This window comes from Tauraco erythrolophus, chromosome 3 (genome assembly GCF_009769465.1).
Source record: "Tauraco erythrolophus isolate bTauEry1 chromosome 3, bTauEry1.pri, whole genome shotgun sequence".
Taxonomy (NCBI): domain Eukaryota; kingdom Metazoa; phylum Chordata; class Aves; order Musophagiformes; family Musophagidae; genus Tauraco; species Tauraco erythrolophus.
The window spans coordinates 35,580,609-35,601,165 of record NC_141467.1 but is presented as its reverse complement, the minus strand read 5'-3'; the positions used below and the strand labels follow the sequence as shown (position 1 = coordinate 35,601,165).

General features: G+C 38.0%; 1 protein-coding gene across 2 annotated transcripts in view; it reads right to left on the bottom strand.

Moving 5' to 3' along the window:
- The window catches only part of GABBR2 (gamma-aminobutyric acid type B receptor subunit 2), a 505,163-nt gene that overhangs the window by 209,788 nt on the left and 274,818 nt on the right, over positions 1-20,557 (bottom strand). For both annotated transcript variants that reach the window (XM_086609138.1, XM_086609140.1), the window contains exon 9: positions 1,300-1,360. In XM_086609138.1, coding sequence (XP_086465264.1) covers positions 1,300-1,360 — 61 coding nt within the window. The remainder of the gene's footprint in view (positions 1-1,299; positions 1,361-20,557) is intronic.

Sequence of the window (20,557 nt, the reverse complement as noted above, 5' to 3'; positions counted from 1 at the left end):
CAGAAGTCTGAGGAATAAACGTCTCTTGTAAAATCCTCTTATAATATTTTCTCATTATTCTTTCATGTGGCTGTAAACACTGCTACAAGGGAAAAATAGCAGGGAGAGGGAAAGGAAGAAGAGGAAGCAATCAATATTTATCACTAGTGTTGAGCAAGAATTTCTAAATTATATTATCATGACATGACGTCTGCAAAGTTTTAGTGGGTAGAAATGCTTCAGGGAACGTGAGTTAATAGCATCAGTTATAGTTGTGAAGGCAAGAGCAATCAGAAGATTGCTTCAGTAAATTAGAATGAGTAACAGATCCCCTCAAGTGCATTGCTGTTCATTAATAATAATACCCATATAGCAGACATCTTCTGTTTAAAGGATGAGCCTTTGTAACTTGGTCAGCAGGATTATGTTTAAAGTGATCTCCTGAAAACAAAGGGAGTGCAAGCTTCTTTCTCACGCATTGTCTGGAAAGGATTTGCCAGCTTTCTGACTACTACTCTCAAGCGACAATCCGAACGCAACCATCTCGGGTTTTCCTCAGCCTCAGCCTAGGAACAAAAACATGAATTGCATTCTATAAACTGTAGAAATAGCTATAACATGTCTTCTATGAATCACCGTTTCTGCTGAAAGCTCTCCCAAGCAAGGACCTTGTCCTGGCTGCAAACGACCCTTGACAAACCCCTGCAGATGCATTCATGGTCCCCGCTGCTGAGACCATTCCCTGCAGGAGCAGCTCAAGCTGAGGGGATGGAGCAGTCTTACAGAGCTGCACTCCAGAGTTTGTTGCCTCCAAGGGATGGGGTCAGCAGTTCATGTCTTCTGCTCACTGAGGGAGTAACTCCCGAAGCATCTTTTAGCAAGCAGTTGCAGAACATCAAAAGCAAGTCTTCAGAGAGCACGAACACTAACTTGAAAGAGACTAACAGCAAAAATCCTCTCTAAATTCCTTTCCAGATTCAGTTTTCTGAAACAACTGTATTAAGAAATGGATGCTTAGCTGACCACTAGAGTTTTTCCAACAGCTGTTTGCTGCTACAGATCAGTAGTTTCTATAACAATGTGTATTTTCTTCTAGAAAAATTCTTGGAAGTATCTGGGAATACCTCAGAGAACTCAGGGTTCAAAACACAGTATTTTAAATAGATAACAAAACTTTCTAAATGCCTCACTGCATCTTCCAAGCAGTTCCTTTTCAAAATAATTGTACATATTTAAAACATCCTGAAACAAAAGCAATTGACGCACAAGTTTGAAACTGCATACATAATTATAATGAAAATTAAATTGTTTGCAACCTACCTTGAAACTGCGTAAATTTGATGGTTCCCATCCTCTCTCCATTTCTGAAAACAACTTGACCCTAAATAAAATAAATAAATACCTTAAAAGATTTATAAATCTCTCGTAATACAGGTTCATTAGCACTGCACTTATTTTCCATTCCCTATTAAAATTAACCAAGCAAGGTTTAAACTTCGAAGACAGCAGATCCAACCAAGGTTAAAATAACCCAATAACACCTCCTTAAAGTTTTCTTCCACAGATTTCAAATGGCCTTGGAAAGTTGACCAGTGTTATGACCCACTTTTCATGGATGGAAATGGAGATACAATAAAGCCAGTAACTGAATCTCAAATGATGAGAGATATGCAAACAATTGATTTTCACTGTGTGACTGTTTTTATCCAGGATATGTAAGAGCTATCAAAGATCACACAAGAAAATCGTTCTCCATTTCATTCATCGTATGGCTCTCCAAATGGCTCTGTAATCTACTTATATCTTATCTTATATACTTATCCTACTTTATTATGGATACCAGTAGCTCTTGTGGCTTTATTTTGTACCACACTGACACACGTCAGTATCCTTTTTAAATGTAATGCCTTTAAGTCAGTATTACCCTCTGTTGTGTGACGCATTCTTACTCCTCAAAATAATGGTCACGTAACGCTGAAACCTCCTCACATATCCCTAGCAAATCATTCACATCTTTTATCTCATCTTTCTGACTTAAATCAAGAAAAAAATCTTGTTAAATTTATTCATTACTTCAGCTATTTTGTAATTGAGTAAGAAGTATTTTTAATATTTTGAATCTGCAATGGAATGCTGAGTGCTATCAATATAGATTGATGTTTTCCTGCATCCCCAGTTTGATTTATTATTATCACCTCTGTTAATCTTTGTTTTAGCAGACATCAGGGTAAGAGAAACCAAACGATACACATGTAAGGATATAATACATTTCTCTATGCCAGTCAGCCCCTTTTTGGATAACCCTTTTTGGTCATTAAGGGGATGCACTGAAAGCAATCATCTGAATTACTGAAATCGGCTCCCTGCGGGAACCATAGAACAGATGTGTAGTACAGCACACTCACCCCACATTTTCTGCAAGCCACAAGATACCATTTCCCTTTGATAAACAGAAGATGACACCATTCAACAAGTGTAAGCTACCTTGTGCTAAGTCTTAAAAGCCAAAAGCCCCAGTGTGTGACAAAAAGAGAGCAAGAGAAAGGAACACTGGTAACGGGAGAGATTCTGGCGACAGCTGCAGAAGGACACAGGAGCTGCTCCCAGTGAAATCCAGCTGAACTAAGTCTCATCCAGTGGCTGCTAACACAGTTCGCGGAGATAATGTAAAACATTAGCCGGCAGATTTATGTGTGTATGGCTATTGCAACTGTGGCTATTGCCCGGGTTGCCCAGCTGGGTTGAATTGATTGAATTTCCTAATTAAGGTTTAGACCCTGCCTACAAAAGGTGGGCCATTCCCTCTTGGCTGTGGGAGATGTAATGATATCCTTGGAGCTGCAGCTTGGGCTGGTGAGCAACAACTGGTGACCCCAATGTGATATGTCTGAGAGACCCTGAAGACTGTGGCTCCCTTGCTGGAGCCAGAGTAGCCCAAGCTGGAGCCAGAGTAGCCAGGGCTGGAGTGAGAGTCCTTTGGTAAAAAAGGTAAAGCTGCAAGCCCAAAAGAGGGAAGTGTGCTGGAGTTGGAATGAATGGACTGGGTCTCTGCTCACTGTAAAGCCGTCTCCTTCTTTTAAAAGCAAAAACTGGTAAAACAAAAAGGGGGAATTATGGCTATTGCAACTGTGGCTATTGCCTGGATTGCCCAGCTGGGTTGAATTGATTGAATTTCCTAATTAAGGTTTAGACCCTGCCTACAAAAGGTGGGCCATTTCCTCCTGGCTGTGGGAGATGTAACAACATCCTTGGAGCCACAGCCTGGGCTGGTGAGTAACATGTGTGCATCTTAGCAGTCTTCATCCAGATCTCTCTTAGTTTGGAGGAGCAACTTTTAATCTCCTTTCATTCACTTGAACATAATCACAATGCATTTGGCAACTCAGTTTAAATGATTATGTGGTTTAAGTAAAAAACAGTAGAAAATATTAAAGAAAAGATTTGTAAAGATGCTATGCAAATGCCACTTCTCAGAGACATATCTATAGTCAATCCAGTCTTAACCTTGCTAAATTCTTGGTTCTGTGACCTGTGTCGGAGAATTCCGTACTTAAATTTTTCACTCTGTGGAAAAATTACTTTTAAAACTGATTTTAAATTTACTGCCTTTTACTTTAACTCTGTCTCCTCTTATTCTTTCATTATAAGTTAATAGGACTGTAAGTTGTAGTCTATTAGGGTGCTATTTATAGACAAACATACAGCAAGCATGACTATCATCTATGATGACACTCATCTACTGTTGTCATCTATTATTGATAGTATAATATACCAGCTCATGAAATTTTCTAGATTCCAGGTGTAACTGGTTTGCAATATTATTGCTTCTTGCAAAATCACCCACATTGTCATCATTCAGTAGGACAGATATATACCATATGCAACTACTGACTAGATGTAAATATGTCTGCATTGACATGCTCTGAAACTATCAAAAAAAAGAAACATAAATCAGGTCTGAATGTTCTGAATAAAGCTAAAAATTTGGATTAAAAAATATATAAACGGCATGATAGATTTAAAAGTATTTGTTCTTATCAACTTCCCTTTGCCAAGATCTTTAGCTTATACTGATCTAAGCAGTAGGTAAATAAAGATATGGATGATGGTGATGAAAGTCATGCAACAACTCATGTGAAAATGTCTTTGTTATCTGCAAAATCATTCAATCAGTGTTTTGTTAAAGATTACTGGAAAATACTAAAAAGCCAAATAGGTTACTACAAGGAATAAGTTTCCAAACATTCTTGTATGAAGTCCGCCATTGTCCTGGGTATTGTTCACAAACTAAAGAGTCTGCATGTTACACACACAGAAACCAACAGGAAAATAAAAAACAAAAAACAATTTTGAGAAATTGCAATTGGCTATTTATTCCATGTGTAATTCAATGAATAAATCTGTTTTCAAAGGTAAAATCAACAAAAAAAAATACATTGGCAAGAAGCCTCAGAGCAGGAATCTCTAGTGCGATCCATGATGATGACAGCACATATTTATTATCCAGGCATCAAAACTGCAACCGCAGCTGCAGTTACCGCTTGGCTCTTTGCTCCTCGGGAACACGCTGCTTCGTAACAACACGTGACAAGCAGCTACAGCGTCTCAAGTACCTTAAACCCCTCAAGACCCTAAAACTCCTGTGTGCCGGGTGAGAAAACATTCCTAGGTTTTTACTGGGGCTTTAGGTAGCCTCAGCAGACATGGACATAGTGTTGTTGGTGCAGTATTTGATTCTGCCAGCATGGCAGAAAGGAGTGCTCCTCATGAACACTGAGAAATCGTATAGAAAGCGTTGCCTTCATTTCTTAAGACATGAATAGGAAGGAAACTAATGAGAGTCATCCGTTGTGCTCTGCTTTCACCACTATTTTATGAAAAATAAGACAATTACATTTGGGGTAAAAAAAGTGATATAAATATATAATAAATTACTGTTGCATTTAATTTTATAAACTTACAGCAATGTTAGTAACAAATAAGCCAACCAGTGTTTCAGAAACTTGTTTTGTAGAAATGGTGTGCTGATTTATGGCATAAGAAGTGAATTATAATCTGATGATGCTCTGTGGCTCATGTCAAGTCATTTCTTTACCACCAAGGTAACACACCATGAGATTTAGCTAGAGAGTTATCTTCTTTAGACTTGAGATTCATAAATTACTAACAGTGTTTTTTCCTTTATTTAAAGTAGCAGATGTTTGAATAATAGATATTAGTAATACACACGGTAAGCTCTGACATCACAAAAGCCAATCTTAGTACTATTTTGTCCTTTATTTTTACCTCACTGCATACTCCAGCACATGTGCTGGTACAGACTGCAGCTTATCGTGTGATCCACCATAAAATCTAGATCTTACGAAATCCCTGTGAATATAACGAGACAAAATCCTCTTTTACCTTCCGTTGTGTTTTGGTGACATTGCATAGGCATATTTAGGTACTTATTAGCAAAAGGATCAGTGATTGTATAGATGAGAAGTACTGTTTTAAAGAAAATAATAGAAGTAATGTTAATATTAACTTCTTCAGAACATGATCGTCAGATTCAAACAATATTTCCCAGTCAAGTAATTATTTTACTTCAAAAGATGTAAAATATGTTCTCTATGCTTAACAAACATTTAAATCAACCGCATAAGTGAATTACTTGCACTTGGATCAAACCACCTATTTTTCTCTACATTAAAATAGTTAATCAACAAAGCTTTCCTCTTCATTACACACAGATCATCCCAATGGAGACTAATAGAAACCACACTGTCATCTTGATGCCCGTTTTGTTTTATTTTCTTCAATCTACCACCTACAGATTTTTTTTTTTCTTTCTTTACCAGCTGCAAAAGTGATGCTAGATTAAATACCAATTCTGTAACTGATCTGCCCAGCTTTGAGCTGTGCACAGGCATCTTCACATCACCAATTATCCTGGAAAAGTTGATGGGAAGGAAATAGAAAGCATGTGGCTTGGAGTCCAATAGACAGTGATGTTAACAGAGGGTGGAGAGAAGCTGAATGAGCTCAGTCTGGCACAGCACGGTAACCCTGGATGTTGCTGCTGGTACATACAGCCACTACCGCACCCACCATCTCAATAACCTACGTTTGGGATCCATTGCAGCTGCATAACTCACAATGCAACCTTACAAAAGTGCACCTTGCTCATTTGTTCTAAATTTACAATCATCCCATAAGGAAAACAACACTACCTGCACATTGCAAGTTAGGCAGGTAGAACACTAGAAACATAGAAGCTTATGTTGGGAGTTTTTCGTGGTTTTGTTGTTGTTTGGGTTTTTTTAAATACATCTCTGAGTCCAGTTGGTTTTCCTGTAATTGTTAGGCTTTTGTTTTTTTTCCCAAAACACTACAGTGCTTTAACATCCTTTACCAATGATGAAAACCAGAACTGGACCAAACATTTGAACGGTGTCAGTCTCACAACTGCCACACACAAGGACATCATCTCCCTTTTTCTTTTGCGTAACGTATCTTCTTCTATGTGGTCTACTTTACAAGCCTAACACTGATTTTTGTCCTACTCGCTTATACTCTGCTATACAGCATAACAACTGCGTTTCATCTCATTACTCAAAAGGCAGTCTCTACCCTCCCTAGGTGTACAATCTTCACCTTTTTTCTTGAATTGATGTCCCCTTAAGCCATCAGTCCTTTATCTGTGGTCAGAATAAGAAGTCCACAACAGTCATCTATTCATAGTCGCAAAACATTAGCCAACATTATTTTAGACATGGGACTTCCCCTGTCTTTATAGTAGTCAGTCATTTGTCTGCATTTGGAAGCAGCTGTTTCTTATACTTTATTTTTCTCCTGGCGGATAAAAAATAGTTCTTTTTGCTTTATTATGAACATGTCATTAAGCTCTTTTTGAGCTATGGAGCACTAGAATTTATTAGAAGTTTCTTTGCATTATCACTGACAGTATTATTATTCAGCTCTGGACGTAGGCCCATGCCAAAGTTGGAATTCTTTCATTCCTCATCCGCAGAAATCCACAGCCAACACATTTTTTCATTCACATCTTTAGCTATCTTTATCAGTCAATAAAACCAGAGTTTGGATGATTCTTAACTGCTCTCTCAGTTAGGGTCAGGTCTGCACTTTGACCATCATTTCATTTACTGTGTATTTCCTTCTGCAAAGTGTCTCAAATACAGTAAACAGAGAAACAAATAAATAGCATTTATTTTTGTGATTTTCAGTACTATACCTACAAAAAAAAGTCTGCTTTAGACCATGCTTGCTTCCTTCTCCAATAGTCTTTCCTGACACTGCACCAAACAAATTTTTATTTATTTAAATTTTGATTATCTACTCAGCTTATACTTGATATTTTATTGTTGATTTAAAATGTCATAATTATATATTCAAGCTAAATTAATAACACAAATACCCTCTCATCAAAGGAGAGATCACGAGTATGTTGACACACACATTGCAGCTGGATGCAAGACAGTTAAATGCCACAGGACTCGCTTCCCTCGAGCATTTTCCAATTGGTTAATACTTTTCAGGGCTCTGACTAAGTTCCACTTCACTGTCCAGGAATCTGGGCTAGTCTGCCCTATAGGCAGTTAATCTCCTCATATAACAGTGTTTATCCTCTGTTGCTTTCCCTGAAATGCCTGAACCTACACAGCCAAAGCAGTTCCAAAAGTGACCGTCAGTACTTTTTTCCATAAATAAATTAACTCAGTCACTTTCAGGGTTCTTGAGTTAGATATTAAATATAAATAAATGCATGCAGAAATACCTGAAAAGCAATGGGATAAGAAAGGCAATCGAAGTTATATTTTTAATTCAAAAGACAGTGAATTACTGTCAAAGAGTAATGAGTATACAATTAAAACCGTCCATTTAAGCTCTGTGACATCTGCTGAAATCACAGTGTACTTCTGACCTTGTACCATCCTTATTGGACTAAGTCCAATAAAAGTAGGAGCCAAGAAGGGTGAAGCATCATTGGACAGCAAATCTAAGAGTCTGCTAACACTCAAAGGGCAGGTATTGCCCTTCCACGTTGCTCCTAGATGCACAGTACTACACCTGCCTGGTGGTACCTCAGCATTCATCTGGCCCCTATGTGAGTGGTAGTGGCCTATTAAACCAGTAAAATGTATTCGGGGACTCTTTTTTTTTGTTTGTTTGTTTTATTTTGTACTGTTTTTGGCAAGCGGGAGAGATGTTTCTGAATTGCTCTCCAGTGCCAGAACCAGAGCCAGCACAAAGGAGCCCTGGTAGGACCCAGATGCTAGCAGAAAGACCTAGGAGAGAGGGAGTGAGACACCCTCTGTTAGTCCCAGCTCCTTCCAGAAGCCTTTCTGTGTTATCACGCAATCCACGCAGCCCACTACTCACACATTACACACACTCAATTTGCTCATACAGGACTCCTTAGCTACAGACATACCTTCCCTGACACACCCAAAAGAGCAAAACGGCATTCTGTGGTTCTCGGCTCTACCACTTCTGGGTGGTGAAGAGCTACATGCTGTAATTCATAACCTCTTCCACCCTCCACACATCACATCTAAGACAGCAGTGTTTGTAGAGAAAGGGTATATCGCTTAGTCTGTCAAATGATATAACTGAGAGTAACCCAACAGCTTTTAGCTCTGCAAGTCTAACCTCGCTTCTGGAACAAAACAGCAAACTTCCAGCTGAGGGCAGCTTGTGCACAACTTGTTCAACCCAGGCTTCAACCTAGTTACCTCACTGAAGTAGCTGGAGACAAAGAGGTGAGCACAGGAGATGCGGGATAAGGAGGTAGTTGTCACCTTTGGAACTGTGAGAGGCGAGCAGAAGTAAGAGGGTAAGGAAAATCAAAATTCTCTGTAAGAGCAACAGTGCTCCTGAATCCATGATTTTACATCCACAGATCGCTGTGGGTAAAATGTTTCTAGAACATTTGACTAAACTGACTGCTGCTTTTCAAGCCTTAAGACTATTTTCAAAAAAAGATGTTTCTGTCAAAATTTTCAAGACTGAAGGTTTAAATTTGAAATATTTTATGATCCAAAGGGATTTTTTTTCCCTGCCTGTTTTCTCTCTTATGACATTTTCTAAAAGATTTGAGTAACAGAACACTGGTGCCTGGAGAGCAGCAGAAGCAGAGAAGCCGAAAAAGCAGGTGTGAAGCACAGCTAAAAATCTGGTCTTGGGTAACATTTTCTAACTGAAGCAATATCATCATTCGTATCTAAACAGATACTTGCTTTCTCGGTATGACAGAGCAGGCATAAAACAGCAGGAAAAAATGAACATGCTTACTTCTAAGTATTAAATATCCATCTGCATCACAGAAATAATGCTTGAAAAGTATATCCACAGACGAGTAAGTTTCCCAAATATGAAAAAATGGGCTTTGGAGGAAGACAGTGAGGAAGTATTGATGGAATAGAAAAAATATGCAGATGTTGCTACAGGGACAAAGAGAGTGCCTAGAAAAAAATTTTTGGGTAATCATGAGAGTGATGGAAAAGAGGAATGAAGAACTGATGTTCATCAAATCCCAAGATATTTGAACTAGGAGGCACTCATCAAAACTATTAAGACATCAGTCTAAAACAGAAAAATCAGTGATGCTTTTCATATTGCTCCTTTGCACAGCAGGTAGTTGACTTCCAAAATTTGTATTGAGTGGGGATTGCTTGTTTATTTGTCTTGTTTAGAAATAGAGGACTGGGAGGTGAACCAGTCTACTGACTTCGGGGGACACTTTATATATTCTTGTGTAGCATCTTCTGTGGACTCTTGGTAGACAGAAAGGTAAATAGAAAAGCAACTTTATCTCAGAGTTTGGGAAACATTCATGATTTTTAAAATAGGTTACAGAAACTGCTTCAACATGGGAAGTATAGGATATACAGATGTACAGGTTCACATTCGAGGCCATTTGGAAATAAAGAACACAGGAGAGAGACATATAACTTTTTTTCCTCTTTTTTTTTTTTTTTCAGGGTAAAAACTGTTCTGGGCAAAATTATCCAGTGATTTTAATAAAAAAAGATAGGCTTGGCATCTCATATTTGTTAAGAGAAGATCTCTGTTAATGACAGCTGATACAAGTAGTCTGTGGCATTGGACAGTTGCACTCATTGCTTTGGCAAACATCTCTCTTAAAGGCCAAAGGAATAAGTAATGGATTTTCTAGAAATTTAAAAATAAATAAATTCCCTAGTTCCTTTAGTGTGAACCATCTTGAATTACAAGCATTTCCCAAAAACAAGTTTCCTCAAAACAATGGCTACTGGGCATCTCCCAATATCATGACAGGAATGACAGTTGTATTCCATAGCTGGGCTGGAAGAAATGACAAGAGAAGACCAGCATCTTAATTTTCAGATTTGGGGAAAAGATGATCAAGAATAACAACATCTGTATGCCTATCATTCACAAACATCCTGAATCTAGGATTATGTGAAAATACAAAGTACTGTAAGCCTTAGCCATCATGATTTTATCATGTTTCCATGTAACTACCTTCTAAAATAAAGAGCTCAGTCTCTCTATTCTCTCAGAATAGAGAGTTCAGTCTCTTCTTCATAGGAGAGGGGATTTTTTTTTCCTATCTCCAGTCTCCAAAATTCTTTTTCAATTTTCTTATTTATTTCCTGAGGAAGGCTATCCATAACTGAAACAGCTCTTGCTGTGTAGAAGAAGGGTTTTCTATTTCTAACTAATATTTTCCTATTTAAACTTTACCATATTTTGGGCAGAACTTCATCTCTTTATCAGAGAGGTACAGGAATTAGATGAGGAATGGACAGAACTTTGCACAAAATTTCTTCTCTCCATCTCAGTGACGTCCTCTGTCATCAGCTGTCTTTGCACACAAGTGGCCCAGACTAAGCTTTTCCATGAGATTAGCATTTAGATGCACACACGCAATTTTACATAGGTATGCTGAAACGAGACGGTACGATCATAGTATTTTTTTCAGCACAGCAAGCAAAAGTATGACTAGTGAACATCTGAGCATTCTGTTTTACACACAGAAGTAAGTCTAAGGGAATAATGTTCCTGACAAGGTACCAGCAATTCATAAGCAGGTGAAGGTGAGGAAAAAAGGATACTAGCCAGGAAATCATGCATCAAACAGTATCACACTTGCTGGCCATCACAGGTGAAGAGAGAAGAAATCTTTATGCTTTGTCAGTCATTAATGTGCTTTTACACATTAATCTAGGCTTATGATTAGCACAAGGCAGAGCAGTTAGATGCTCTTTTTTTGCCATTCTTTCTTGCCCTATCATTTGTATCCAATGATAGAGATTTTCTGCTACGCCAGCCATCTCTTCCAGTGCCCACGTAAGCTCTTTGTTGGCTGCCTGAAACACGGTCATTCAGAATTGTTCTTCTGAGGTTGAGTCTCCAATGATTTCAGTTTCTAGCTCTGTGTGTCTGTGGAAACAGCCAAACAGTGTATTATATTCCACCACCACGTTTTTTTTTTCACTGCTTTTGTAAGAATGAATCAGAAGAGATGGCATAAAGCCTTTTAAGGACATTGTATTAAGCAGCAGTGCTATCTCTTCAACAGTGCAATTTCAGATGATGTTCTGAAGTAATTTCTTCCATTTTCTTTAAACTACATTAATCCCAGCAGAGAGCACAACCGCACAGGCTGTATTTCATTTGTTCTGATGGTGACCTGAAAGACTGCAAGAGCCGCTACCTCCTCTCTGCATGCTTCTTCCTGCCCAAGCTCTGTCACATTGGCTGGACGCAGGAGATAACTTTGTTTACTATGTTCTTTCTAATGAGCAGGCAGCCTACGTTATTAGCAAAGTCTTTGCATCCAAAGTAGAGCACACTGGCATTATTCACGTGCAAGTGCTGAGCACAGAATCTTCAGACTGTTATCTAAGTGAGCAACTTACATTCAAAACGGCCTTAATGAGAAAGGAAAATTAAAAAAGGCACAAAGACCAGACAGCTTTACAAATCTCTTCTTAAGTATGAATACCTGTCAGTCTTGAATGATTCTTGATACCGGCCGGAGAAAAGGCCACGATGGGAGGCTCATTCCCAGTGTTATATGGCTACCCTAGATTTGAAAATTCTCCTGCAAGCAAAAGTGTGAGCTGACATCAATCAAGAAAGAGTATATGGAATCAGCTAAAAGGCTGTTTTTTTTTAGTGAACAGCCATCCACGCCTAGAACACAAACTCTGACTTTCCCTCTTCACTCAGTATGAGCTCTTATACAGGAACGCAAACACTTTTATTCAATATACATGAAATGTTTCTAGTGACCAGAGGATTTTAAACCTTCCTTTGGCAAATCAATTAAGGCAGCTCCAGGCACACAGGAACTGTCCAGGACATTAACTTTCTAATATAGATTTCCCAGTGACGGTCACTGAAATGGGCCAGTTTTTTCCATTTCATAATGGAACAACAGTAATCTTCGTTCATCTAAACTTACAGCAAGCTTCTAACAGCCTTTTATTTTAGCCCAGTTGTAGTTTCAGCTTTACTTGACAACTGTCAGAATTACTGTGAAGTTTAAGACAGCTATTTCTGTAAAGCTAAAAAGCCTAGGCTAAACGATTTCTAATCCTAGGACTCTTAGAATTACTTTTCTTTAAAACTTAAGATTTTGTCTATATTGCTTTCCATATCAGAAAGCACTCTTGAAGACAGCTATGTTTGATGATAACAAAGTAGATGTTTCATCCTCTTCCACTTCTTCAGCACTACATCCCTCCAGGTGATGCTTTAATCAGCATCAAATTCTGACTGAAAGCTGCAGAGAAAAGCATTAGCGTTGCTGGGCACGGAGATTTGAACAGGTTTGGCAGTGGCAGGAAGGTCTAACCAACATATTCTTCATAAAATCAAATTCAGCCCTTTTCATTGTCCATTTTAATCCTTCAGGCTGTTCTAACCTGTGCCAACAGCCTGCAGAGAATGAGTGAGATATAATTGGCATAATTTTGAAAGTTTAAAGATTCTCTTTTTATATCCTCGTAGCAGTTTTACTGAGGAAAGTCAGCAGCCTCCATGTTCTTCAGAATTCAGATCCAAAGACGTTGGAAGAGGCTCAGTTCAGTTTCTGAGTTGTGAGTGATTAGCATCATCTACCATTAGATCCTACACAGAATAACTGCTTTCCAGCTGGCATATATCAGAGCTCTCAAAGGTGTAGCTCTAGTCAGACTCCATAAAGCAACGCTTAGAGTAATGGTGTTACTTTGGGATCACTTTTCCCACATTTTCAGAAGAGTAAAGTTAAGGCTTACTGATATTCAAATATCTTCCCACTGTGACGGATGCTTTAAAAACCATTTTTGAAATACTTTGTTGTTTCAAATACATTCTCTGACTAAAATAAATTTAAAATCAGTCATACTAAAAAACTGAGACGTATCTAGAATGCACATCCACGTAACAGAGAAACAGTTTATATTTTAAAGAAAGATTTGCAAACTCTTCACTATTCCCTACAGACATGATGATGGAGATGAAAACAAGGCAACAGATGATAGTTTGTTGTGACTCCTTTATTCACACTAGCTAATTTGCAGAAATTAGAAGAAATGCAAGCTATTAGTAAAGTCAGTCGTCTTTTTGTATCTCTTCTAACTCAAGGCAGTGTGCAAAGTCCAATTACTGATATGAAATAGCTAAGGGCTAGACATTTCTCTCTCTTCCCCCTTGCCCAACATTCTCATACCCAACATGATATCTACACCATGTCATGCAGACTAATTCAGAAATATCCAGGCTAGTGAACTGGTAAATCCACATAGGAAAATATGGTCAGAGTTCAAAACTACAATCAGATTCCCAGGGTACGAAGCTTGGTCTAGTGAATCCCTTTTCTCAGCTCAGACACAATTAAACTGTTTTTGGGAAAAAAAAAAAAAAAAAATTTACATGTATCTTTAAAGTACTGCTGTCAGTTCTAACTTCAAGAGGAGACATGGCTTTATCACCCATCAATGTGTTTGCAAAGGGCTGTCTTCATACCTAAGCCCATTCCTGGAGTTACAAAACTCAGCATGTATTTTCTCCAGTATCTCTTACACGCATCCTCAAGATCCTTCAGTTCTTCCTACATGATATTTAAATTGTCCTTTATTTTAAGACTGCCTTTCAAATCCATGTTATCAACGAGTTGAATCAATAAAACTACTTCTAGTGCTAGGCATAAATCAACATATTCAATAATGTAAGTTCAAGAGCTGGTATTGACGTCTCAGAGAAACTCTGCTAGAAGAGTCCCCTCTCCTAGCCCTCTCAGTCCAACCTGGGGTCACCTCTTCTCTAGATATATTCTCAGTGCCTTTTTTACTAATTTTTCTTGTGACTCTGCATCAAATGACTATGTGAAAACCAGGCAGATACACTCTGCTACATTTCCCACACACTCAGACAGGCTTGAGGTAGAGCTGACTATGTTCTGGGCATAGTCCAAAGAACAGAGACTCTGAACTTCTAGTTAAGACTAGAAGTAGTACTATGATGTAGTACATTTTAGTCACAGGTAGTGTAAATGACGTCTACATGTGGGCATTACATGTAGTTAGTTAGAAAGTTTGTATCTTGTCACTTGTTCATTGAGTGACTAAGGCTGTCCTCTGATAATTTGGCAGAATAACACAATGTAGTTACTGAATACTTAAGAGACTTTGAAACTTAAGAGACTTTGAAACCAGTATATCCCCCACTTTTACTTAGTTGCATAAAAAAGGGAAAAAAAAAAAAGTAAAAAAAATGCTAGAAAGCAGGAAAAAAACATAGAATTTTCTTGCATGGAAAAAGGACTTAAAATCAGGTTTTGGATTTTAAAAATACATTATTTGAGAGGAAAATGTTGAATGTTTTCCTCTGAAAATGTAAAACCAATATTCTACATTTTTTGAAACACTGAAAATATTCAGATATTTAAATTTTGGAAAAAAAAGTGTATCAGAAGGCTGATAGTGGCAGAATATCACTCAAAAGAACAGATAATTTTTGATTGACTCATAATTACACTCTTTAGAGAATAAAATATACAGATGTACACTAATTTCCCTAACTTCTATTCAGAAAGGACTGAACTCATTTGAATACAAGGAGAGGTTTCCTTTCCCCTAAATTCATGTCTCAACAGCAGTGCCCCAGCACCACACTCCGGAATCATGCTGAGCTGGGTTGAATTGCAGTCAGAGCCCCAGCAGTGTGCTCTAGCCACCGAGCAAGCCGATGCCCGTGCAAATCCACTGGGATCAGTGCTGGTGGCACTTCAGCTCGTGCTGAAGGATGTCCTGAAACTGTTCTGCAGAGGATGCTGACCTGAATTTAAGGTAAGATCTTTGAGGGCAAGTCCAGCTGCTCAGCCCTTGCTTTGCCTATTTTTCTGTTCCCAAGGAAGGAGACAGTTTCCTCATACTCAAAAGCCTCCTGAATCGATGTCAGTATAGAAACCATTATCTTATCAGTTTGGCTGCTTTCTTCAGCCTTGTTTGAGAGATCAGACCTTCAAGGTCTAGGAAGCATTATATGCTCAGAAGCATTATATTTTCCAGACCTCACTGGAAAATAAAGAAACCATTGTTTAAAGATGCAGTACTCTTCATTTTCCCAGAAAAGATTCAACACTACAAGTTCTAAATAAGCGCAATGAGTTGAAGCTCAGGCTGACACCTCCGTAATTAAAGCATTCCGGCATCAGGCGCTTGGCTTCTTGGAGAGGAGTACATGAAGAAAGACAGCAATAATATCTAAACAGCCTGAAGGAAGACAAATGACAGATTCCATTATTTTCTCTGGCTATCTCCAGTATCATAACCTTTTCCTTATCTCGGTCAACACACTCACGCTGAATTGAATGGGAATAAATTTCTTTTTAATACTTTGACAAACTGCTCTGCTCTGTACAATAGCAGCAAACCTTGTATTCACAGCTGCCCTTAAAAATCAGTTACTTCTATTTTTTTGATACTTGTCGTCAATCATCTATGCTAATTGGCCAAGTGTATGGCATTCCCATAGTGTATTAAATGTCCCAAAATAACTAATGAGAAGCCTTTTATTTCATCTGTCTCAAATGAAAGTGGCATTAGAATAAGAAAGTATTTCCTTTTCTGCCACTGGCATTTGATGAATATTTATGATGTTTTTCACTATACTGCAGTGATCTGACAATGTTGAATTCCAGCTAGAATGAGGATACGGCACTTAAAAGGAGATTCTACTCTCTATCACTCATAAAAGGAATTAATAATTGCAAAATGGCTAACACAAACAATTGCTTCTCAAATTAGATCTTATTTTATCTTCATATTCTAAGCTGGAAAAGGAATCTCTTAATTTGTAGCAACAACTATCTTTAAAAACACTAATAACGTGAACCCATTTATTAAATATTTGTAAAGCTATTTTATGCACAGTACTAATGCTGACTGATCAAAGTGTACGTAATTAATGGACAAGAAAGCAATCATTGCAATAATGGAAATCTTATTAGCATATAAATTATCTTGTTTTCAAAAGCTTAGAATACCCATATAAGGAAGACACCGCTTATATCAGACTGTTTTTCTGAAGCCATTAAACCAAGTCAACTTCCCTGCAAGGGCCATATTGCTGTGCCTCATGGTAACAGAAAAAACTTTACCCTCTGGACAGGAACTCATAGGAAATGATTAGGGAGTTTCAACGCAGGTCTGGGTACCAGGTGGTACTGCCAGGCTATGTCACTGTCCAAGTTAGATAAAGGAATTTATGCAGTGCTGTTTTTCAATCCTGTTTCTCTCTCTTCTATTACTAGCCATTAGACAATGTGCATTGGTAACCCTTGGAGACAGAGAAGACTTTATCTATTAGGTTCTTCGTTTTTTTCTCATCAGAAGTCTTCCCTCTGCAATGCGACTGGGTGACTATGCAGAAGTAGAAGAGGTGAGACGTTTGCTGATGAGGATGTGACTCTTTTCACTCAATGTATTCAGGAGAAAGAATTTTACTTACTAAACCCTAACAATAATTTCGGTGGCTTGAAGCCAGGAACAATTTCCAGTACTCTCTGATTTATCTCCTAGGGTGGACACAGTCTGTCCTACAGGTGAAGACACATTGTTCACACTCTCGCCAGGGTATGTTCATACTCTTGAAAAGAGAGTCACAATCTTCATACTCTTGCATTTTAAACATTGAACTTAATTTTGCTCCCTATACAGTGCTGTGCACACAGGGAGTAGCAGATTCAGTGAAAAAGCTGCTCCTAGTTGCAAACCTTTTTCTATCTAACCCCCAAGAGACTATCAATATACTATTTAAAGGCGATGTCTGGGGAGAAATTTCATGTCTCCAGTCATTCTAATCCGTATTTGATCAACAGTATCGTGGAAAATATCTGAAGTCTTCTACTGACATCAGTGAAGTCTAATTAATACAAATTTGCATCTCAAGATAGCATTTGTCTTTTCTTTTTTGTCAAATTGTGTCCAAATGATGATTATTTCTGCCCAGGACATGCACTACTTATTAATAAAACCATGATTTTGAGGTTTTCTGAGCCTCTTAAAGATTCATTCTTAGAAGTCGAGACACTACTCACTTCACTGAGATTTTACTCATGGAAATATTCCCATGGAAAATAATGGGCTAAATACTCTACAGCACATCTAAGCAAGGGAAACTTTTTTATTAACTGATCTCAGTGAGAAGGATGAGACTTTTTATTTTCTATGTGGACTATCATAGGCCATTGTAACCTCTTTGTCCAAACCAAATGCGCTTTACATGGAGTCACATATTCCTACTGAAGTTACAGCAGAAGCTAGCTGCTGTCTTTATTCAGCAGTGCTTAATTTATACAAGTTACACATGCAGTAGAGCACCATGATAACTCTTTATTTCCTCCTGGGTAAAAATGATGGTCAGGTGGATATAAAATATTCCCATTTTTAAAACATATAAGTTAAAGTGCATATGAATTCAGCATGTCACACATCATAAACATACTGAATATTACTTACAGTTGAGGAATAGGGAAATGGCAGACAACGTATTCGCCATTTTGATTGTTTATATTTAATGAAATAGTTGTAAATACCATGTTATGATAGTCTAGTAGTCCAGTACATAAAAATGATCTAGCAACTATTACGCTATTTTAGTATTACAGTGTTTTCCTCTAAAATTTTATTTTTATCAGCAATGGTTTCCTAAAATATCTCCAATTATAGCTTGAGATGAACCATTTTTACTTCCAAATTTATCTAAGGAATCTATGGTAAGAAAAGCAAGTATGCTTCCAATGCACAGCCTCCTACTGGAGTTTTATTTAAAAAATTTCTACACATTGATGCTAGAAACCTCTTGCTCCTGATTCTCTTCTTCCCAATAGATATTAGTTATAATAAAATCACACTTTTTGTTTCTATGCATATTAGGTTAAATCAAGATTGTCTGGTCACTGTATGCAGTCAATCAAATTTGATGTGTCTCGGAATGGTGCTAATCAGAGAGACATGTTATCACTTCACAACTTTATCCCACCCTGTAATAAACTAAGGGTGATATCGTAGTAAGCCCTTCATGATTCTTTGGGCATTTTGCCTCTTTCCTACTACTTATCTCTTTTACCCAATGATTGAAAAACAAAATCAACTGAACAAAAATACTGTAGTTCAGTGTTTGAAATAAACAGCAGATCTCCTGAAAACAAGGTACATTCAACAGAACTAAAGCCTCGGGTTAGTTCTCTACTCCTTTTCCCATTCACCTTCAACCACTGCAGAACTTGAACAAGCGTAGGATCTTGCAAAAACTTCCAAGTTTTGTCATATCTGGCTGTTTGTTTCAATGTGCAACAAATGCAAGAAAAGTTTTTCATGCAGACACACTGCACGAAACATCATGCGTTAAAAGGAAAGACCATGCAGATAGTTGTTACAAGAACAAGCATTCAGGTGGGCTGCTGGCTATGCTTGTAACACACTCCCCAAGATCAGATACAAGGTTCTTGTATCTGATCTTTGAAACCAAGCCATCTTTCCAAGTAATACATAAATGATCAGAGAACACAACTTCAGGCAAAGTTGGAAATGGTGCCTAATCCACAGCAGGTTTGACTCGAGTGCTGCCTGCGCAGAGTGCAGTATCATCATTCACATGCACCAGCCCAAGAATGCTGTTGCTGGGGTACTTCAATTGTTTCTCAGGATACTGAGAAACAGCTATTTTCAGACTCCCAGTTCCCATCAGAGCTCAGTTTACTGTCCAGCATAGTGGGTTTGCTGATTTCAAAAAAGTGAAAAGGAAACAGTAAGACAAAGTGGGGGGAGAGATGAAGAGCAGGCCTGAGACAAGAACATGAGATGCTTTTCTTTAAGATGAATCATCTTTCCTTGTTTCATATCCTGGACGGCTAATCTGAAGAGAATTATGACCCTTTCTGCTAAAGCAAACAGTACCATCTGGCTTCTAAGCAGGTTTTATTCTTTCTTATTTTCACCTCTTTTAGCATTATGGGGACATATGGCCTTTGAAAAACTGATGGTTTGCAAGTTACATCATTTTTAAACTTACACTTAACCTTTGCTTCACAGTGAAATCAAGTCAGGTCAGGTTTTCTTTTTCAAATAGATTCTAAAAACAGTATTTGCCAACAACTTCCGTGAAGAAGCATTTGATATACAGCTTTCCAACATAAAGAGTAGGAACGAGCTTCCATGTTTCACCTGTTACTTCATGATAATTCTTGATAACCTAATTTTGGCTTTGAAGAGTTTTTTAAAGTGGCTTTCGCTACACTCAGGCTGACAAAAGTAGAATATAAAAATGTGAACATTAGCATTGTCAGTAGTTTTGGAGAGAATTTTGACACATTCAAGTTTAGAAGAAATATTTAGCATTTTTATTGTTAAAAGTCTGCAATCTGTGAGTATGAATGCATGCTAATTGCTGCACAGTTTATAAGTACTATATAGCAAATATCAGACTCACCCAAAGTCCTTGCACTGCTTTTATTAGCATTAGGGAGAGACAAACTGGGCATACTCTGCCGGTGAAGGCATCCTTGTCACCCTGTCTGTGAAGAGACTGCACAGAGAAAGACAGGGGAGGAAGCCAGCTGTTCCCACCTATATCAGTACTACCCTCCTGCAGTTCATTACAAGATTAAGCCAACAAAACATGCAGGATTGAGGAATCTGGACAGCGAAGTAGTCAGTATTTACAATAAAATAAGGTAGATCTAAACAAACTAACATGCAAAGTAGAAGCAACAAGGAAAAAGAGTGAGGAGGAGAAGCAAAAGTGCCTGTGTCTGCCTGGAGTGAGCTTTGCATAACTTCCATTGAGAAAACTGCTGTCACTTACAAACACTGCCACTGCAGAAAGATGTGAATTAATGAAGGGAAATTCAGAAAGCCACAACACAAAAGCAGCTTTTGCCAACATCACGCATGTCAATTACTATTTCCCCTCTCAGATCACGGCATTTAAATCAATGGCCTGCTCACTGCCACATCACTTCTTAACATTTGCAATGGTAGAGGAATTTAAATCAAATTAAGTACATAAAGATTAATTTCCTGGGGAGGATTAAGATCTT